The following is a 17,969-nucleotide window of genomic DNA, read 5'->3' as shown; positions in this document are numbered from 1 at the left end:
CACACACACACACACACACACTCTCATGCATTTCTTTTGAAACTAGGTTAGAAAATAGTCATTTATTTTTAAAAAGTTAGCAGAATGTACTATTCACATTGTTTTTCTTTTATTTGTAGACCAGCACCAACATGTTCTCTATTTTGAATAATTAATATTGTAATATGTACACTGTCAATTATTTTAAAAGTGTAGCCGAAGAGCATTTGTGTTTTACATTGTGTGTTTTACATTATTTTCATTTTAGAGCAGCAAATCACTCTTGCATTTTCACAATTTTATATCGTGTATTTTTGAATTTGATTAGTTCTTTTAATTTGCGCCGGAATGAAAACAATGACATTGTTGAACGCTGTGAAGTATTTATGAGAAAAATAAAATGCAATAATTGCAATCAGTATACAAAATACAGAAACTACGATAAAAACTGTATGAATCGCAAATATTTAAAATATATATATTTTTTCTCATTTAGTTTTACAGTCAATACAAAAGTAAGAAAACGAACTCAAGGGCAAATATTGGTCGACTGCCGCCCCGAGTTCGGACTGAAAGGCTTCCTTAGCTACGGGCTGACTTTGCGGCATTAATCCTGTTTACGTACACATGAATTGAACTGCAAACCAATATATGACTCAAGACCAACTGATAAATCCATATAAAGTAGAGAAAATGTCAATTGATGCCAATGAAAGTTTGTCGTATTATTCACTACGTGCTCGACTATAATACATGCTCCGTTGCTTGTCACGTCCAGACAAAACATGAAATATGATTACATTTTATCATATGACTTTTCTGGGGGGGAGGTATTCCTTTACTAAAGAAAAACTACGTACTCTGTTAATTTGGGTTTTAGCCTTGGGTTACGCTTGCACCTGCAAGTTATAATTCGGGGTTATGAAGTATCGTTCAAAATAGGAAGTAATCCTCGAATAAAAACTTTATTGACCACCCAACACGTCGTTGCCAGATGGTCAAGTTTAACAGCGGGAGTTTTGTTCATTTGGGACGTTTACTTTTGAACGCGTAAACGTCGTTTGGTGACGACTGTTCGTCATGATTTCCTCGTCGAGCGAGCCAATTGCTGCTCTGCTAGCCATTTGCTGCTAGCCGCGTAATACAGGTAGAGAGCCGAGCACCGTTTGTATTTGAAGCGTTGCATTTAATTGGCATTTTCTGTGCTCCCCCATCAAGTTTCAAATGATCAATGAATGAAATACAGAAACATGTGCTTGTGCAATTTGTTATTATCCTGAAACGAAATGTGACTCTAGCTGTAGCAAGAGTGGATCCAAAATTGTATTTAAAATACCAAATGGCTCTTCAGCATCTCTAAAATGTACCCTCTCCCTCTTAATGACCATCTTACGTATGAAATTTATGATTTTTTTTTAAATGGTGGTCTTATTTGTTGATGTTCTTTATTTTAATTGTTTTGTTTATTTTTTTTCATAGAAATGAATTTTATTTACATTCTGTTTTGAAATAAATGCATTTGTATTCCCATGTAGTGTGTGAGCAAGCAGCCGGAGGAGAAAAACAAAACATGCTTCTGCGGACTTTGTGGGATAAACTGGGAGCTGCCAGGAACTTTGTTACCTCAGCGTTTCCCTTTCATCCGACTCAAGCACCCAAGTGTGAGATTAAATTCAGGACTCAGCCATGCTCCTCTGCTCTCCAGACGACGAGGTTCTTCAACGTACCTCTGCTCAAGCCAGAACCTCCAAGCCACTTTTTGTCGCCGGCGTTAAGTGGATTCCAAAGGCCGGGCTGCAGTTTTTCAATGGATTTTCAACACAGGAGTAATCAGAAGCGTTTGTACGCATCAAATCTGGTCAAGTCTGTTTTAAAACCCACCTTGAAACCAGTGATAGCACCTGGGAAAAGAGTTCCAAAAGGGCCCAGAACCAAACAACCTTCCAGAGCTAATCAGCCTTTCCTGAATCAGGATATGGTGAGTCAGCCTTGCATGACTTTGTTCATTCCGCTCGTGTGTGCATGTGTGTGTGTTAGCGTTCTTGTGTGGTTGCTTACCCAGGACATGATGCAATGTATAGCCTTTGCAACAGCAGACCAGTACAATCTGCCCACTCTCAGCGTTGACCTGACGCAACACGGCTTCCATGAAGTGGAGTTGCCTCGAGGTAAGACTGCACCTGGGGGCCTGCATACAAACTGCTGCAACCCCCCTCGCCCCCCCAAAAAAGCCCTGAATTCCCTGATGATTGCGCATCTTGAAACATTACCGTCGTTGCCGAAAAAAAAATGCAGATTTAAATAGACTACTTAAAGACCTCCAAAGTTAAAATTGTTTTTATCTTCCCTCACTTGTCGTCTGTGGGGGGGGGGAAATCACATTTCAGATGCTGCCAACGTGCTGGTGATCCGTTCCAAAAAAAAAAATCACATTTCAGATGCCGCCAACGTGCTGGTGATCCGTTCGGACGCGAGCGCCAAAACAGACGACAGCTCTTTCATCTTCTTCTTCAGGTGGACTCGCCACATTTATTTTCATCACTGTTGCATTTTTTCATTTTTTTTGGAGGCACTCAAACTTTTGCCATTGAGGAGGACAAATGGAAATGTTATTTAAACATTTTTTTGCATACAAATGTTTTTCTCTCCCTCTTTTTTCATGTGTGTCCGTTTTACAATTTTCAGGGAAGGCTCCGTGGTTTTCTGGAACGTGGAAGAGAAAATGGTAATCAAAACACCATCTCGTATTTTCTGTCATTCAAGCCATTTGTACATACAGACATACAAAAAAGTCAGAATCGTATTTCTGTCTTTTGTTTTGATTCAAACTCCGGCTGCATCTCACATTCAAACTATATTGACTTTTTTTGTTGTTGTTTAATTTCAATTAAAATTTCACGGAAATCTTGAGGACCCTTTTAGTATTATAGTGTTGGGGTTTTTTTTCTCAAAATAGTATTCACCAGTCTGCTTTGTCACTCAAGCAAATCAAATAAATGAGCAAACGAAACATCTCCCAATTTTAGCAACCCTCATCCTGCTGCCGATAATGCGTACGCCCAAACTTTGTTGATTATCAGCTGAAGAAGGTGCTGAGGGTATTGGAGCGTCACGAGAGTCAGCCGTACGAGGTCGCGCTGGTCCACTGGGAAAACGAAGAGATCAACTACACGTACGGCGAGTGAGTGAGTCCACATCTTCAACGGATTGAAATCGTTTTGTTGAGTCACACCCCCCCCTGTGATCGTTACGGCTGGCTCCGCGCAGGGGAAACACAAAACTGGAGCACGGCAACTTTATTTTGAGCAAGCACTCGGAGGAGCACGACGCCGTTCTGGAGAAGTTCGCCTTTTCCAACGCTTTGTGTTTGTCAGGTGAGCCGTGGCGCCGTACGCCACACGCCAAATCAAATTGAAATCATTCCCACAGCCTTGATACTTACTGAGGAGCTGCGCGCAGCCCTTTATTACCCTATTTTCCGCACCTAAGAGGCGCACCTAAAAGCCTTCCGCCTTAAAATCCGATACGCCTTGTGTATGGTCATTACGGTAATATTTCGACCCCAAAATGGCTCCTTGCTAGAGACATGCTTCCAATGCAGATTTCAAACTTAAGGTGATCGGTTTTGCAGTTGAACACGGAAATAGAGCAGAGGCAAGAGAGTTCAACGTTAACGAGTCGATGTTATAACTTGCTCTTGGTTAAGTGAACTGTGTCGCTGCTTTATTAAATAGGTTTTACTGACATCTGATCATCGCTACATAAATCAGGGTGTAGTGTAGTGTTCTGTTGGCATTTCCTTGAGCGTAGCTCCATCTAGTGGATGCATTGTAGATTGCGTCTTATAATGCGGTGCGTCCAATATATGAAAAAAAATGACTAAATAGGTCATTCATTGAAGGTGCGCCTTTTAGTGTGGAAAATACGGTAATTATTTTTTTTCCATTTAAAAAAAAAAAAAAACACCCACCAAAAACGTATTTTTTGGTTTGAGTCAGTGGTGTTGAACATGTGCACTCTGTCTGTTTGTGTCACTTGGTTGGCCCAGTCAAGTTGGCCATATGGGAGGTGTCGCTGGATAACTTTGTGGAGTCAATTCAGTCAATCCCCGAGGTACGCTCCGCACACCTTCAAGCCGTCTGGTGACAGGGGAGGTGTGTTGTTGCAGCAGTCAAGCACCTCCTTTTTTTTGTTTGTTTTTTTCCTCCCCCAGACACTCAAGTCGGGCACAAGAGTCAAGTTGTCGTCAGCGGAGGTGATGCAGAAGATCGGCGAGCTCTTCACGTTGAGGTCAAATGCCATCAAGCGCTCCGCAAGTCACACGCGCGCACTTTCGAGCCTCCCTGAAGGCACAGTTTGAAAATGACATTGTAACGTTGAAAATGACAACGGCGAGAGGTGATAAAATAATCATTCAAAATTAGATGCATTTGAAATCTTGATATCAATCATGAAAAGTTCAAACCGGTTCTTGTGTGTTTTACATCCTTGGCCACTAGAGATGATTCTGATGTTGATTTTTTTTAATACGCATTTAGTGGAAAATAAATAAATACATTAATTAGATGGTGGTGGTTTTATTTAAATATACAGTACATATTTTATTTTTTAAAAATTGGAACATTTCTTCAACATAATAATCTTTATAGTATTTACATTTTTTTAAAGTACCGGTAATTGATAGCTTGACAAAAACAAATAAAAAAATGCAAACTGTATTACTTGGATGGCTTGGAGTGAAGTGTCCGTTGAAATGCCGCCGTTGCCGTCGCCAGACATTGCATCAACCTGAGCTCCGACCTCCTGCTCACGCCCGACTTTTACTGGGACCGAGAGAACCTGGAGAAGATCTACGACAAGACCTGCCAGTTCCTCAGCATCAACCGCAGGGTCAAGGTGACCGGAAAAAAAAACCAAATCCGAATCATTACAATTGCGCTCGCGCTCACTCGGCGCGATGTCGCTGGCCGCCGCTCCGCAGGTTGTGAACGAGAAGCTGGAGCACTGCACTCAGCTGACGGACCTGATGAGGAGCCACCTGAGCGAGAAGCACAGCCTGCGGCTGGAGTGGATGATCGTCATCCTCATCACCATTGAAGTGAGCGCCGCCGCGCGTCGTGTGCGCAGACGGGACACGCGACAGCTCCGCTCCCATCTTGTTTTGTTTTTGTCCTTTCTTTTTTTTTTTTGTCGTAGGTGTTGTTTGAAGTGGTGAGAATGATCTTCTGAGTGGCGGGGAGAGTCTTCAGACATACACGTACTGCGTTCGGGTATGCTCCACGACCTTGTGCGGAGCCAACAGCCGCACTTGTGAGCTATTCTGGCTTCACAATGGCTGCGGCGATTGGCTCAGGTGTGAAAAAGACGCCGTGTGGACTTACCGCGCCAATCTACACAATTCACGGAACTCCTGTAAACAATGACTGTCAGGCCTTGCTTTCTCCCAGAAAAAAAAAAGAGTGTGCGCCAAGCCAAAGGAAGCAAATCCCGATAAGGAGTCCAGTTTTTGAGGTGAGAAAACGGGCGCGGTAAAAAAATAAAATGAAGAAAAAGATTTCTGTCTGGCAAAATTCTGCCGGGTGAGAGACGGTACCTGCGGCGATCATCATTAAAATTTGTTTACAATGCTACTGGCACTGCAGGCGTCAACGGTAACTTTACATTTTTAGCATTCAAGCCGAGCGACTTGTTTATTATGATTCTGTTTTGTTGTAATTTGTGCAATAAAATGTGAATTTAGACAGACAATCTCTGCATTTCTTGTCAGTGAGTATTTGTTGAGTGCGTTCACTAAAATTTCAAGTTCAGGACCACTGTGCTTCTAGTTTCAAAAAAAAAATTGAAGCCCTGTTTTTAATTTGTAAATTATATAAATTGAAACAAATTTGTTACTCACTTATGGTGAATACAAAAAAAAACATGTTTAGAGCGTTGTAAAATAACTTCTGTGAAGATGTCCACGTTTTTATGTTATGAAATACTTAATTAATAAATTACAATGAAATAAATTACAATTTATACAAATTATAAACTAAATCTGTCGACATTATTTTTTTCTTTTTTTATGTCATCGACAAATGATGGGCCCATCTGTCCCTTTAACCCGTTGACGTCCAATCCCAAAACCGTTTCATTTTATATTTATCTTGGACAGTTGAAACAAAAATCATTCGTTTTAACATGATGAGCCTCCACCAAATGGCTGAGAAGTCGCTCTGGCAAAAAGGGGGAAATATTTACTGTGGTGACTCTTACTAATTTCATCTCGAATGTGTCGCTTACAAGCAGCTCGCCGTTGAATTTTACAAGAATGAAACGTGTTGTGAATATTACGGTACATCAACACAGTCGAACCTCGTTACAACGTACCTCGAGGGACATGACGAATATGTATGTACGTTCGAACAGTAGTTCGCTGTAACCATTTAACCAATAAAATGGCCGCCAACTACGACGAAGAATACAGTGGAAACATTTATAGATGTCAAAACATGAACGTGTAATACAGTATAAACATGTCAAAGTTCGATTATATGATAGTAAAGGTCTTGACGCTTCTCCAAAAAAACGCGCTAATAATCATAATGTGGTTCTTCTCCACTCCTGTTATAAGGATTCAAGAATGAAACACATTCACAGATGACTGGACTTTTTTTTTTCTTTCATTCTTTTGTTGCATAACCACCATATGTGACATCAGCACTTGTCTCACGATATATTGATAAGTAGCTGATACAAACAAGAAAAGTGTGAAGAGAGTGCAGGGCATGTTCCTATTTGGAATCATAATAAATGCATTCAGCTGTGTGCAACCCCCCCCCCCCCCAAAAAAAATATATAAAATAAAAGGGTCAATGTGGTCAGTATCTGTGCTCTGATTCTCACTTTTTGCTGTCCGAGTGTAATATAGGGAATATACAATGCGGGTGTCTTAATAAATTGCCACCGTCCGTAAGTCTCTGTCACTTAGCAATTCATGTTTTAAATAGCAAACAAATGGCATCAAATAATAATAATATTGATGATGCGATGAATAATCCAAATCAGGCCACCGATATCCTCCTCCGCTGTGATTTTCTGGCCATTGAAGCAACCTTGAAAGTAAGGGGAAAAAACAAGAACACGTTCCAGTATTTTCATGAGGATGCAGAATATTTAAAAGAAGAGAATAAACAGAAACGTACCTGCCTAATCTCGCTCCATGAGTGCTGCACTTTCCAATTTGAAATTGTCATATGCAATGTCAAAATTATCGCCTTCGCTCTCACTTTCAGCCCCGGAGTCGGTGTCTGGCATCGGCTCGGACTCCGCTTCATGCACCGTTTTTGTCCATCGGTTGAGGTCATGCCGTGGGCTTGCATCTTGAGGCGACAGCACGTTTGTTTCCCCTGGAATTTCAATGTCTTCCTTTGCGTCCATCCATATGTCCTGTTCGTCCTCTGCTTCTTTTATGGGGGCCTCGGTTTCTGGTCTCTCTGCAGTTTGTAATGTTTCACTTGTCTGTACGTTTGGTGTTTCCTTTGCTGTGGCTGCATATTTTTCAACTGGTTCTATGGTCTCTGCTGATTGAATTTCCTCGATAACTTTTACTGTTAACATTGGTAAGATTTCCTCTGCTGCTCCTTCTGTCTCAACTGTTAGGAACCCGGAATCCAAATGGACTGAAGATCCCGTGGTCACTGAGATGTCAGTGGATTTCAATTCTTGCGCCAGTTTGGAGGTCTCTTCAGTCCTAACTGCCTGTTTTTGTCCGTTGACAGGCTCTTTTGGTAATGAGACCATTTCCTTTTCTGGAGCCTCCTTAGTTTGCTCTGTCTGTTTCTGGGGCTTGGTGGACTCTTTTTGGGGTACAGAATCTTGGTTGTCTCTTGTTTGAACACATTTCTCCAACAGCTCCATCCGTTTCTGGTTCTCAGTAGACTCTTTTTGGGGTGATGGCACTTGGACATCTCTTGCTTGCTCATGCTCTTCTGTTAGATTCATCTGTTTCTGGGTCTCATTTGACTCTTTTTGGGCTATGGGCTCTTGTGTTTCACTTGCCTGAAAATAATTCTCTTGAAGCTCCATCTGTTGCTGGATCTTGGTGGACATTTTTTGAGGCAGAGGCTCTTGGTTTTCGCTTGCTTGAACAAGTTTGTCTTTTAGCTCCATCTGTTGTTGGATTTCAGAGGACTCTTTTTGAGGCAGAGGCTCTTGGTTTTCGCCAGCTTGAACAAGTTTCTCCTTCAGCTCCGTCTCTTTCTGGGTCTCAGTGGACCCCTTTTGGAGTGATGCCACTTGGATATCTCTTGCATGCTCAGCCTCTTCTTTTAGCCCCCTCTGTTTCTGGGTCTCTGTGTACTCTTTTTGAGGCAGAGGCTCTTCGTTTTCGCCTGCTTGAACAAGTTTCTCTTTTAGCTCTGTCTCTTTCTGGGTCTCAGTGGACTCCTTTTGAAGTGATGCCACTTGGATATCTCTTGCATGCTCAGCCTCTTCTTTTAGCCCCCTCTGTTTCTGGGTCTCTGTGTACTCTTTTTGAAGCAGAAGCTTTTCGTTTTCGCTTGCTTGAACAAGCTTGACTTGTAGCTCCATCTGTTGCTGGATCTCTGTGGACTCTTTTTGAGGCAGAGGCTCTTCGTTTTCGCCTGCTTGAACAAGTTTCTCTTTTAGCTCTGTCTCTTTCTGGGTCTCAGTGGACTCCTTTTGAAGTGATGCCACTTGGATATCTCTTGCATGCTCAGCCTCTTCTTTTAGCCCCCTCTGTTTCTGGGTCTCTGTGTACTCTTTTTGAAGCAGAAGCTTTTCGTTTTCGCTTGCTTGAACAAGCTTGACTTGTAGCTCCATCTGTTGCTGGATCTCTGTGGACTCTTTTTGAGGCAGAGGCTCTTCGTTTTCGCCTGCTTGAACAAGTTTCTCTTTTAGCTCTGTCTCTTTCTGGGTCTCAGTGGACTCCTTTTGAAGTGATGCCACTTGGATATCTCTTGCCTGCTCGTGCTCTTCTGTTAGCCCCATCTGTTTCTGGGTCTCTGTGTACTCTTTTTGAGGCAGAAGCTTTTCGTTTTCGCTTGCTTGAACAAGTTTGTCTTGTAGCTCCCTCTGTTTCTGTCTCTCGGTTGACTCGTTTTGGGCTATGGGGTCTTGCGTTTCACTTGCCTGAAAATATTTATCTTGTAGCCCCATCAGTTTCTGGGTCTCTGTGTACTCTTTTTGAGGCAGAGGCTTTTTGTTTTCGCTTGCTTGAACAAGTTTGTCTTGTAGCTCCGTCTGTTTCTTGCTCTCAGATGACTGTTTTTGGGAAATGGGCTCTTGTGTTTCACTTGCCTGAAAATATTTATCTTGTAGCTCTGTCTGTTTCTGGATCTCAATGGACTCTTTTTGGGGTGATGGCACTTGGACATCTCTTGCTTGCTCATGCTCTTTTGTTACCTCCACTTGTTTCTGGGTATCGATGGACTCTTTTTGGGTTAGGGGTTCTTGGTTTTTGCTTGCCTGAACATGTTTTTCTAGAAGGTCCGTCTGTTTCTGGTCTTCAGTAGACTCTTTTTTGAGTACTGGCTCCTCTGTTTTTGGCTTCTGACAACTCTTCTTGGTCAGTGCTGCAGATTTTTGTTTCCCGTCTGGCTCTTTTGGAAATGATGGCTTTACGGTTTGTTGTACCTCAACATTTTCCTCAGATATCCCTGTCTGCTTATGGTTGTCAACTGAAACTACTGAATCCAGTGCCAGAATGGCCTGTACACTAACCTCACTTTGCTCTGTTGTTTTAAGAGAAGCAAGGGGGTCTAGTAGGGACAGGGGTTCTTCTGTACCTCTTTGGGATAGTGGTTCTTCTACCTTTGGGATCTGAAAATCTTCCTCATTTGTCATTACGTCTTGGTACTCTCCTAGATCTGTTTGGGATAGAGCTTCCTGTGGCTGAACTCCTTTCTCAATTGGATTTTTTTCTTTTTGACTGTCAGCCGGCTCCATCTGGTGGAAGGAAGATTGCACTACAAAGGTTTGATGACCTTCCTTGGTTGTCTCTGTGTCTTTATGTCTATTTTTTGGGATACAGGGTTCCTCTTTCGCTACCGGTGCCTCACCAGCTTTATCAGTTGCTGCCATTGACTCCTCTGCTTGCGGGGCCCAATTGCTATCCTCTTTTTCCTCCAAACGCTTTTGAAATTTGGGGACCTCTAAACTTTGTGGGGTAGCTTCTTCATGTAATGCCTCTTCCAAAGTCTCACCTTTGCAAGCATGCTCCGTGTATAGTAATTCCATATTTCCATCAACTTTACCAAGTTCAACGTTTATTGCTCCTTTTAGGACTTTTTGCCTCAAAGTCTCAAGTTGGTTATCCTTTACATGTGGAGCGATCTCATGACACATCACTGCATAGTCCTCATGCATTACGTCCTCGACACCCAAGGATGCGGAAACAAATTCAACCCCTTCAATATTTCTGTTACCGATGTCTATGAATCCTTTTTCTCTTATCTCAATCTCTGACATATGATCCAAGCTCCTCTCTGCTGCTGTGGTTTCCATTTGGACTACTTGTACTTGAATGCTGTGGTTGGCCTCCATCACTGTTGCTGGCACATGCATCATCACAGCCTCATTGCTGATCCGTGCCATCTCTGCCAAGTCATCGGTCATTATTGGCAATTCATTCACAGCAGTTTCTGTGGATTCTGGTACTACAGATCCCATGAGGGGTTCTTGCATGCAAGATGGTGCCCTAATGCGATCAGGTAGTGCAGTTGAGACTTCTTTAAAACGGCACATGGTCACTTGAGTCACCAGAGCATACTCGCCTGTAGCAATTGTCACCTCTACATTTGGTAAATCACAGTTTTCTCCCGTAGTTCTGTTTTCCACATCACTTGCACGTGCCTCAAGTTTGACTTTGTCTGCAAGAGTTCCACAAACGTCAGGGATTTCTTCAAAAATGACATTTTCAAGGCTCTGGGCGCATTTTTTTCCCTCCTGGTGTAAGGATATATGTGCTTCTGTGACTTGTAGTGTGCCATCTTCCTCTCCCTCTTTAGCATCTTGCGGTCGGTCATCAACTGTGATCTCTGGTTCCAAATTCTTCTGCTTATCTAAAGCCTGATCCGGTGGAGCCTTGGTTTGCTCTACTTCTGAAACAATTTCTCTCTCCGTTTCTGATTTTGGAATTTCCTCTTCCAATGTTTCCTTTGAAAATGTTTGAGTGATACTTTGTTGAGTGATTTCCAGTCCAGGCGTAGCCACCTCCTCCACTGTTTCTGTCTCAACTGCAGGAACTTCTTCCGGCTCTTGGACCTCATCCCTTACAGCTAGCAGTGCTTCTGTTTCAGCACTGGATTTCATTGCTTCATTCTGGTTATCGTCACTTTTCTTTGCCAGAGTACCCTCTGTCAAAACAGTTACTTGCTTCATGTTTATGTTACCTGGCTGTAGAGTCAATTCAGACATTGGCTCTGCACCCTCCTTGAGTTCGCTTGGGAGGCTCTCCTCTACCAGACTACCTTCTGTTGTTTCTTCAGACTGAAATAATTCCACATTGGCTTCTTCTGATGCTAAGACTTCAGACATTTTTACGTTGTCCGTTTCATTCACTGCTTCGTCGTCTTTTTCCTGTGGGTCCACATTCATTTCACTTAGCGCTACCACCTCCTCTTTAACTTCAACTGAAACTTTTCTTTTGTCAGCAATATCTTCCGTTGTTGCCTTTCCCTCTTCTGCCATAACTTGATCTGCATTCGGTTCTGTTTTGGTTACATCCACTGTTTTCTGGTTACTCTCTGCTTGAACTTCAGTCAACTGCATTGTCTCCTCTTTGAGTTCTTCTGTTATCTGTATTTCTGCATTGATGGTTTCTTCTGCCACAACCGAGTCGGTTTGGATTGATTGTTTGGATTGTGTTTCTTCTATTTCTTTCCCTCGTTCAATTTCAGATGCACCCACTGCCACCTCATCATCTTTTGCTGACTCAATAATGGTTTGAAGCTGAGGCACCATCTCCTCCCCACATTCTTCTGTCATGGTTTTTGGTGCATGGATGTCTTCTCTTATTTCTTTGTGTTCATCTGATTTTGCACATGTCTCTTGTACCACTTCCTGTTCAGGACTAAGGTCAGATTTGGCCTGCTGGTCTGCGCTAACTAGTTCATCCTCAGTGAGAGGCGCAGGTCTGTATTTCGCTTCAGCAATCAAGGTTTCTTGTGCAAGTATACTTTCTGGTATGTCTTCCGCTTTAACTGACAGGTCTCTTCCTTCTATGTCTTTGTCTTCTTGTACGAATTTCATTTGAGTGTCGTTTATAGTCTTCTGGTCTTTTGCGGTTTCCTCAGCGTCAGTTTCCAGCAGAGGCACGTTGTCGTCTTTCACTTCTTCCCCTGGAGGGTCTTCTCCATGAATGTCTCCTTTGAGTTCATCGTGTTGGACGTCAGCTATATCCGATTCAAACTGGGTTTTCGGTGTTGCTACTAATATTTGTTGTTCCTGGATAGATTCAATTTCAGGTGCAACGATTGCTTTGTCCTGGGGCAGTCCTGCAACTGTCTTCTTGTCTGGCTCTACTTTCTCTGCTGCGAGCAATGTTGCTTGTACAGCTTCTATTTCGTCTGTGGATGTCTCCACTGGCTCCTTTGCGCCATCTTTGTTTTCTGGTTCTATACTAATATCAGTTAGGAGCTGAGTCATCTCTTTGAGTTCACTCACAACCTTCTTGGAAAGCATTTCATCTTCGTCAAGTTGAACACTACCTTGCTGCAAAGCCAGTGCTTCTGTCTGTGCTCCTGAAACATCAACAGAATTTAAGATGGGTTCAGATAAAATCTCTGTTGTTGGCTCTAGGTCCTCCATATAGGCCGCGGGAAAGTTATGTGATGTTACTTTGACTTTTTGTTCTTCCAAATGTATTGTGGCTGCCTGTAAAGTGTTTTGCTGTGGGTCTGTTTCCTTATGGTCGGTATGATCAATTGTTTCTGGTTCTGGTGCATTAATTATTGATTCTGCTGTAACACCTTCATGTAAATTTGTTGTGTTGTCTAGTATGTCACTTGACCTTTGCAACTCATCCACAACAGGAATGTGATCCTCAACCTGAGGTTGTTTGGCAGATTCCACCAAATATCTCTTGCCTCCATCTCGACCTTCATGTTCTGCCATAGATACAGGCAGTTGACTGTCCACTTCGGAGGCTTTGTTTTCTCCTTGATTGGTTGCCAAATCTTCAAGATCATCTTCTGCACCAACATCTTTGCTTTCGGACAACTGCTCTGAATACTCGCCTTGGTTTATATCTGTGAGGCAGTTCACAAATTCATGGATTTCTTCGATGGTGTCTAATTCATTGATGTTGTCGTCTGACTTGGAATGGTTGGTTTCTTTTGTTTCATCTGTGGTTAGTTCCTCTGTGTCAAGCTCCTCGGTATCAACTTGAGGTATGATATTCTCAGAGTGATACTTTTCCTCAGTAGCAATTGCCGCTATTATTTCCTCTCTGTCAAGCTCTTCACTAGGGATGGGAGGAGAAATTCCCGTGGTGTCAACTTCCTCGGTAAGAACGCGAGAACTGCTTTCCTTGGATTCAAAGTCCTCGGTTGGAATTGGAGGTGCACATTCCTCCAAGTTGAGCTCCGTGGTCGGAATGGAAGGTGTCATTTCCTCGGTGTCAGACTTGTCAGTCGGAATTAAAGGCATAATTGCCTCTGTCTCAGTCTCTTGGGTCGGAATGAGAGGTGTTATTTCCTTGGTGTCAAGTTTTTGGATAGGAAGTTGTGGTGTAAATTCCTCTGCGTTGAGCCCCGCTGCAGGAATAAGAGTTGTGATTTTGCTGGTGCCAAGCTCCTCAGGGAGAAATGGAGTCTGTATTTTCTCCATTTTGAGCCCCTTGATCGGAATGGGAGGCGTGATCTCCTCTGTGTCATACTCCTCTGTAGGAGTAGGAGCTCTGATATCCTCTGTGGCAAGCTCCTCGGTCGGAATGGCACTTGTGATATCATTGCTGTGCAAATCTGAATAAATAGGGGGAGTTATTTCCTCGGTGTTTGGTGTCTCTGTAAGTAACGGAGGTGTAATTTCCTCTGTGTCTTGCGCCTTGGTAGGACTGGAAGTTGAGATTTCCTCCATGTCGAGCTCCTCGGTAGGTATGGGACTTGCCCTTTCCTGGGTGTCGAGCTCCTCGGTAGGTATGGGACTTGCCCTTTCCTGGGTGTCAAACTCCTCTTTAAGAACGAGAGGTGTGATTTCCTTTGTCTGAATTGGGGTTCTGATATTCCCAGTAGTAGTTGAAGTATCTGTGTCGAGCTCTTCTGTGGGAACGGGAGATTTGATTTCCTCGATCTCGAGTTCCTTGGTAGGAATGGATGGGGTCATTTCTTCAGTGCCGCGTGGTGTGATGGCTTTAGTGTCGAACTCCTCGGTAAGAATTTTGGTTTGGATTTCCTTAGTGTCAAGCTCCTCTGCAGGAATTGGAGGTGTAATTTCCTGAGTTTCAAGCTCCTTGTCACGAATGGCCATTGTGCTTTCCTTGAGGTTCAGCTCCTCAGTAGGAATGGGAGGTGCCATTTCCTGGGTGTCAAGGTCCTCTTGAAGAATGGGAGGTGTGATTTCCTTTGTGTTAAGCTCATCGATCTGAATTGGGGTTCTGATTTTCTCAGTAGTAATCGGCGTATCTGTGTTGAGCTCTTCTGAAGTAATGGGAGACTCGATTTCTTTGATCCCGAGTTCCTTGGTAGGAATGGATGGTTTAATTTGCTCAGTGTCCGGCTCCTCAGTACGAGTAGCGGGTGTGATTTCTTCAATGTCAAACTCCTCTGTCGTTATTTGGGTCTTGATTTCCTCGGTGTCAGGCATCTCTGTAGAAATTGGAGCTGTAATTACTTGGCTGTCTCGTTCTTCCGGAAGAACGGGACATGTGATTTCCTTTGTGTCAAGCTCCTCAGTTTGAATTAGCGTACTGATTGTCGAGGTAGTCATTGTAGGTATAATTTCCTCTGCGTTGAGCCCTTCTGTAAGAATGGGAAGCTTGATTTCATCAATGTCGAGTTCCTTGATAGGGCTGGAAGGTGTTGTTTTCTCAGTCTCGGTACAAGTAGGAGTAATTTCTTCAGTATGGAGATCCTCGGTATAAATTAGGGTTTTGATTTCCTTGGTGCCAAGTTCCTCGGTAGGAATTGGAGGTGTAATTTCTTGAGCTTCAAGCTCCTGGGCAAGAATGGCAGTTGTGATTTCCTTGATGTCGAGGTCCTCGGTTGGAGTGTTAGTTGTGATTTCTTGGGTGTCAAGCTCCTTTGTAGGAATGGAAGGTAGAATGTTGTCTGTGTCACGCTTATCTGTAGAAGTAGTTTTGATTTCCTTGGTGTCAACCTTCTCGGGAGTTTTGATTTCCAGGGCGTCAAGTTTCTGGGAAAATGGAGGTGTCATTTCCTGGGTGCCGAGCTCTTTGATAGGAATGAGAGATTTGATTTCCTTGATGTCGAGCTCTTCGGTAAGAATTTGAGGTGCCATTTCCTCATTGTCAAGCTCCTTGGTAGGAATGGGAATTGTGACTTCCTTGGTGTCGAGCTCCTCTGTAGAAATTATTGCCGCAATTTCCTGGGTAGCCAGCTCCTTGGGAGGAATGGAAGGTGTGATTTCCTTAAGGTTCAGCTCCTCAGTAGGAATCGAAGTTATTTCTGTGATTTTTTTTACTTTGGGTAACTCTGTTCCATCCATCGCAGCTTCCATTTCATTTACAACCAGATCTGTCCTGGTGATGGGTGCCTTTAATTTTTGGACTTCATGTTGTTGTGAATCCCCTGCAAATGTTTCAAGTGCGTCACGCGAGACAGAACTAACCATTTTGTCTGAACACAACGAATCTGCCACCGGCATAGTGGAGATGCTCTCAACAACCTGCTCCATAAGCTCTTCCGTTACCTTGACTTGGGAATCTGCCACAACCGGTGTGGTAGCACCCGATGTTTGTTCTGACCGCTGGGAGAGCGCAGATATCCTCTCGCTATCCTCGGCCAGGCTCATGTCCACAGGATATGATGGTACGGTGACGGCCTCTGAGGTGCTCTCGATCAGATTGTCTGCTTTGGTGCTTTCCGTGAACTCACCTTCCTCAGGAATGTCGCTCAGTGCGTTTCCATTGAACTCTGTGAGGTTGGCCAGGTCTTCATTTGTGGCCTCATTTCCATCAGTCTGCAGATTATCCAACAATTGGGCTGCCTCTGTCACCTCAGGAACGATGTGTTGATTGAGATCAGCATCTGTGTTTGTGGCTGGCTCCCTCTCTACAACACTCTCTTTTGGTTCTGTCTCAACAGTTTCATGATTGGACAAGGGAACAGCAGCTGGCATCTCAGAATTAAGGTCACCTGCACCGAGCTCCTGATCCACTTCACACAAAGGTGTTTGTTGGTCTTTATTTGAGACAGACTTTCTCTTTTTCCAGCCTGGAATAATTTGAGCCGAAAGGGTGTTTTCTTGATGGCCGTCAGGTTCGGACCTGCGTTGCCTTTCTCCCGCAGGCTTGGCTTTCCTTTTGGGACTCATCAGTCTTTTGAAAACGGTCCAGGCTGACTCTACGTCGCCTTCAGGTGGACTTGCGGCTTCTTTGGGGGTGGATGCTGAAATGTCAGCATTGTTCTCATAGTTTTCTATTGCTTCTGCAGCATTTACATCATCAGTCGGTGTTTCGTGGTCAGAGTCTAATGGTGTCTGACTTCTTGCACATAAAATGGCATCCCAGGAAACGGCTGAATCTTTGCCATCACCCAACCTGCACTCTAATGTGTCATCTTCTTCGCTTGGCTTTGGGGTTTGCACATCATCATTGTTCAAGGCGGACCTGTTCACGCGCTTTTTGGGAGATAACAGTTTCATAAAGGTGGCCCACGGGCTCTCCTCTTGCCCCGCCACCGTTGTTTCTGTAGGTTGTGCAGGTCTTTGTGTTTTATCATTCTCTGCCATGTCGGTCGGTGAAAAAAGCTGGTCCGAGTCATCTCTAGACGGTTTACAATCTTCGCCCTCAGACGGTTTTGCATCTTTTTGCCTTTTCAACATCATCAGACTCGAGCCCAAAAGAAGCCTCTTCAGAGGACTAGACGGAACACTGTCGATCTCTTTGGGAGCTTCAGGCTCGCTTTTCATGTCTGCCGATGGATTTTCTTCCTGATCGCCATCTGCTAATGTTACGGTAATCATTTCTGTGTCTTCCTGTTCGTCTTGTGTCATTTCTTTCACAGTGCCTCCGACTTCCTGCAGCACAAGCTCTCTTGTCATGGTCTCGTCTTCCAAGGACATACGCTTTTTCGCCAATCCAGCAAAGATTCCCGTGGTGAAAAACCTTTGAATGGGTGACATAGTCACATCCTCTTTGGCGCAAGAGGGAGACGAAAGATCCTGTTCAGATGGCGTGTCGAGGTGTGTCCAGTCTTCGTCAGGGAGGTCGGCCTCATTCTGGGAATCTTCTCGGACGGTTGCTTCTTCCTCGGTCGGATGAGCTGAATCCTCATTTCGACTCTCGCGTGCTGCGTCCGCTTGGGTTTTGTCGTCATGGATTTGGTCAGCGATGCTTTTGGAGCCGTCGGGGCCATCTTCTTGGTTCCCACTGTGAACTCTGAAGCCTCGTTTCAATGTGAATTTCAAACCAACTTTACTGAGGAATGTTTTAAAGCTCTCATTGATGTCGTGTTTTGCTTCGACCTCTGTCACGTCGAAGGATATGTCTTCTTTGTTATTGGCTTCTTTGATTGACTCCTTCTCGATCACGACAATGTTTTCGCACAGCGTCTCCAGACCGTCAGCTTAAAAAATGGTAGCAGGGAAGGAAGGCACGTTAAACCGCGTCAGTTATTTGTTTATTCGGACTCCTTTTTAGGTGGGTTACTGCCTACCTTCGGCGTTAGTGTCATCCTCACGACGACCATTGACTTCCACGAATGAGGTGTCTGATTTTGCAGCAATTTGCCCCTTGTTTTTGAGAAGCTGCGAATGAAGCACAAAACCCCCACAAGTGAAAAACTGCTTCTTGTAATTGCAGTCCTCAT

At 43.7% G+C, this 17,969-nt stretch overlaps 2 protein-coding genes across 3 annotated transcripts; one reads left to right on the top strand and one right to left on the bottom strand.

Moving 5' to 3' along the window:
- The first annotated feature begins 927 nt into the window (after positions 1–927).
- rmnd1 (required for meiotic nuclear division 1 homolog) lies at positions 928–5,720 on the top strand. Of its 2 annotated transcripts, XM_019890570.1 has the most exons (12): positions 930–1,126; positions 1,515–1,957; positions 2,042–2,147; positions 2,418–2,493; positions 2,665–2,704; positions 3,060–3,160; positions 3,247–3,353; positions 4,028–4,092; positions 4,193–4,269; positions 4,755–4,875; positions 4,961–5,077; positions 5,176–5,720. In XM_019890570.1, exons 2-12 carry the CDS (start codon positions 1,550–1,552, stop codon positions 5,206–5,208), a joined length of 1,251 nt encoding a protein of 416 aa, XP_019746129.1. In that variant the 5' UTR covers positions 930–1,126; positions 1,515–1,549; the 3' UTR covers positions 5,209–5,720. The 2 variants fall into 2 exon arrangements, with proteins under 2 accessions (XP_019746130.1, XP_019746129.1); XM_019890571.1 differs by lacking the exons at positions 4,961–5,077; positions 5,176–5,720 and having other exon boundaries at positions 928–1,126; positions 4,193–4,349; positions 4,755–4,844.
- Positions 5,721–7,917: 2,197 nt separating this feature from the next.
- LOC109528129 (centrosome-associated protein CEP250-like) lies at positions 7,918–13,994 on the bottom strand (the record flags this gene model as incomplete). The annotated part of the gene is made up of 1 exon (XM_019890435.1): positions 7,918–13,994. A coding segment is annotated over exon 1 (5,892 nt), but the record flags the coding sequence as incomplete, so codon positions are not given.
- Between the last annotated feature and the right edge of the window lie 3,975 nt (positions 13,995–17,969).

Source organism: Hippocampus comes, unplaced genomic scaffold (assembly GCF_001891065.2).
Source record: "Hippocampus comes isolate QL1 unplaced genomic scaffold, H_comes_QL1_v1.1 scaffold168, whole genome shotgun sequence".
NCBI lineage: Eukaryota > Metazoa > Chordata > Actinopteri > Syngnathiformes > Syngnathidae > Hippocampus > Hippocampus comes.
Note: the sequence above shows the minus strand (reverse complement) of the source record. Positions and strands in the feature narration are given on the sequence as shown.

Excerpts from the sequence above, each read along its gene's own strand:
- rmnd1 (XM_019890570.1), top strand. The coding sequence starts at position 1,550 with ATGCTTCTGCGGACTTTGTGGGATAAACTGGGAGCTGCCAGGAACTTT. Across the intron at positions 2,705-3,059 it reads GGAACGTGGAAGAGAAAATG|CTGAAGAAGGTGCTGAGGGT; the intron begins GTAATCAAAACA and ends GTTGATTATCAG. Across the intron at positions 3,161-3,246 it reads ATCAACTACACGTACGGCGA|GGGAAACACAAAACTGGAGC; the intron begins GTGAGTGAGTCC and ends GGCTCCGCGCAG.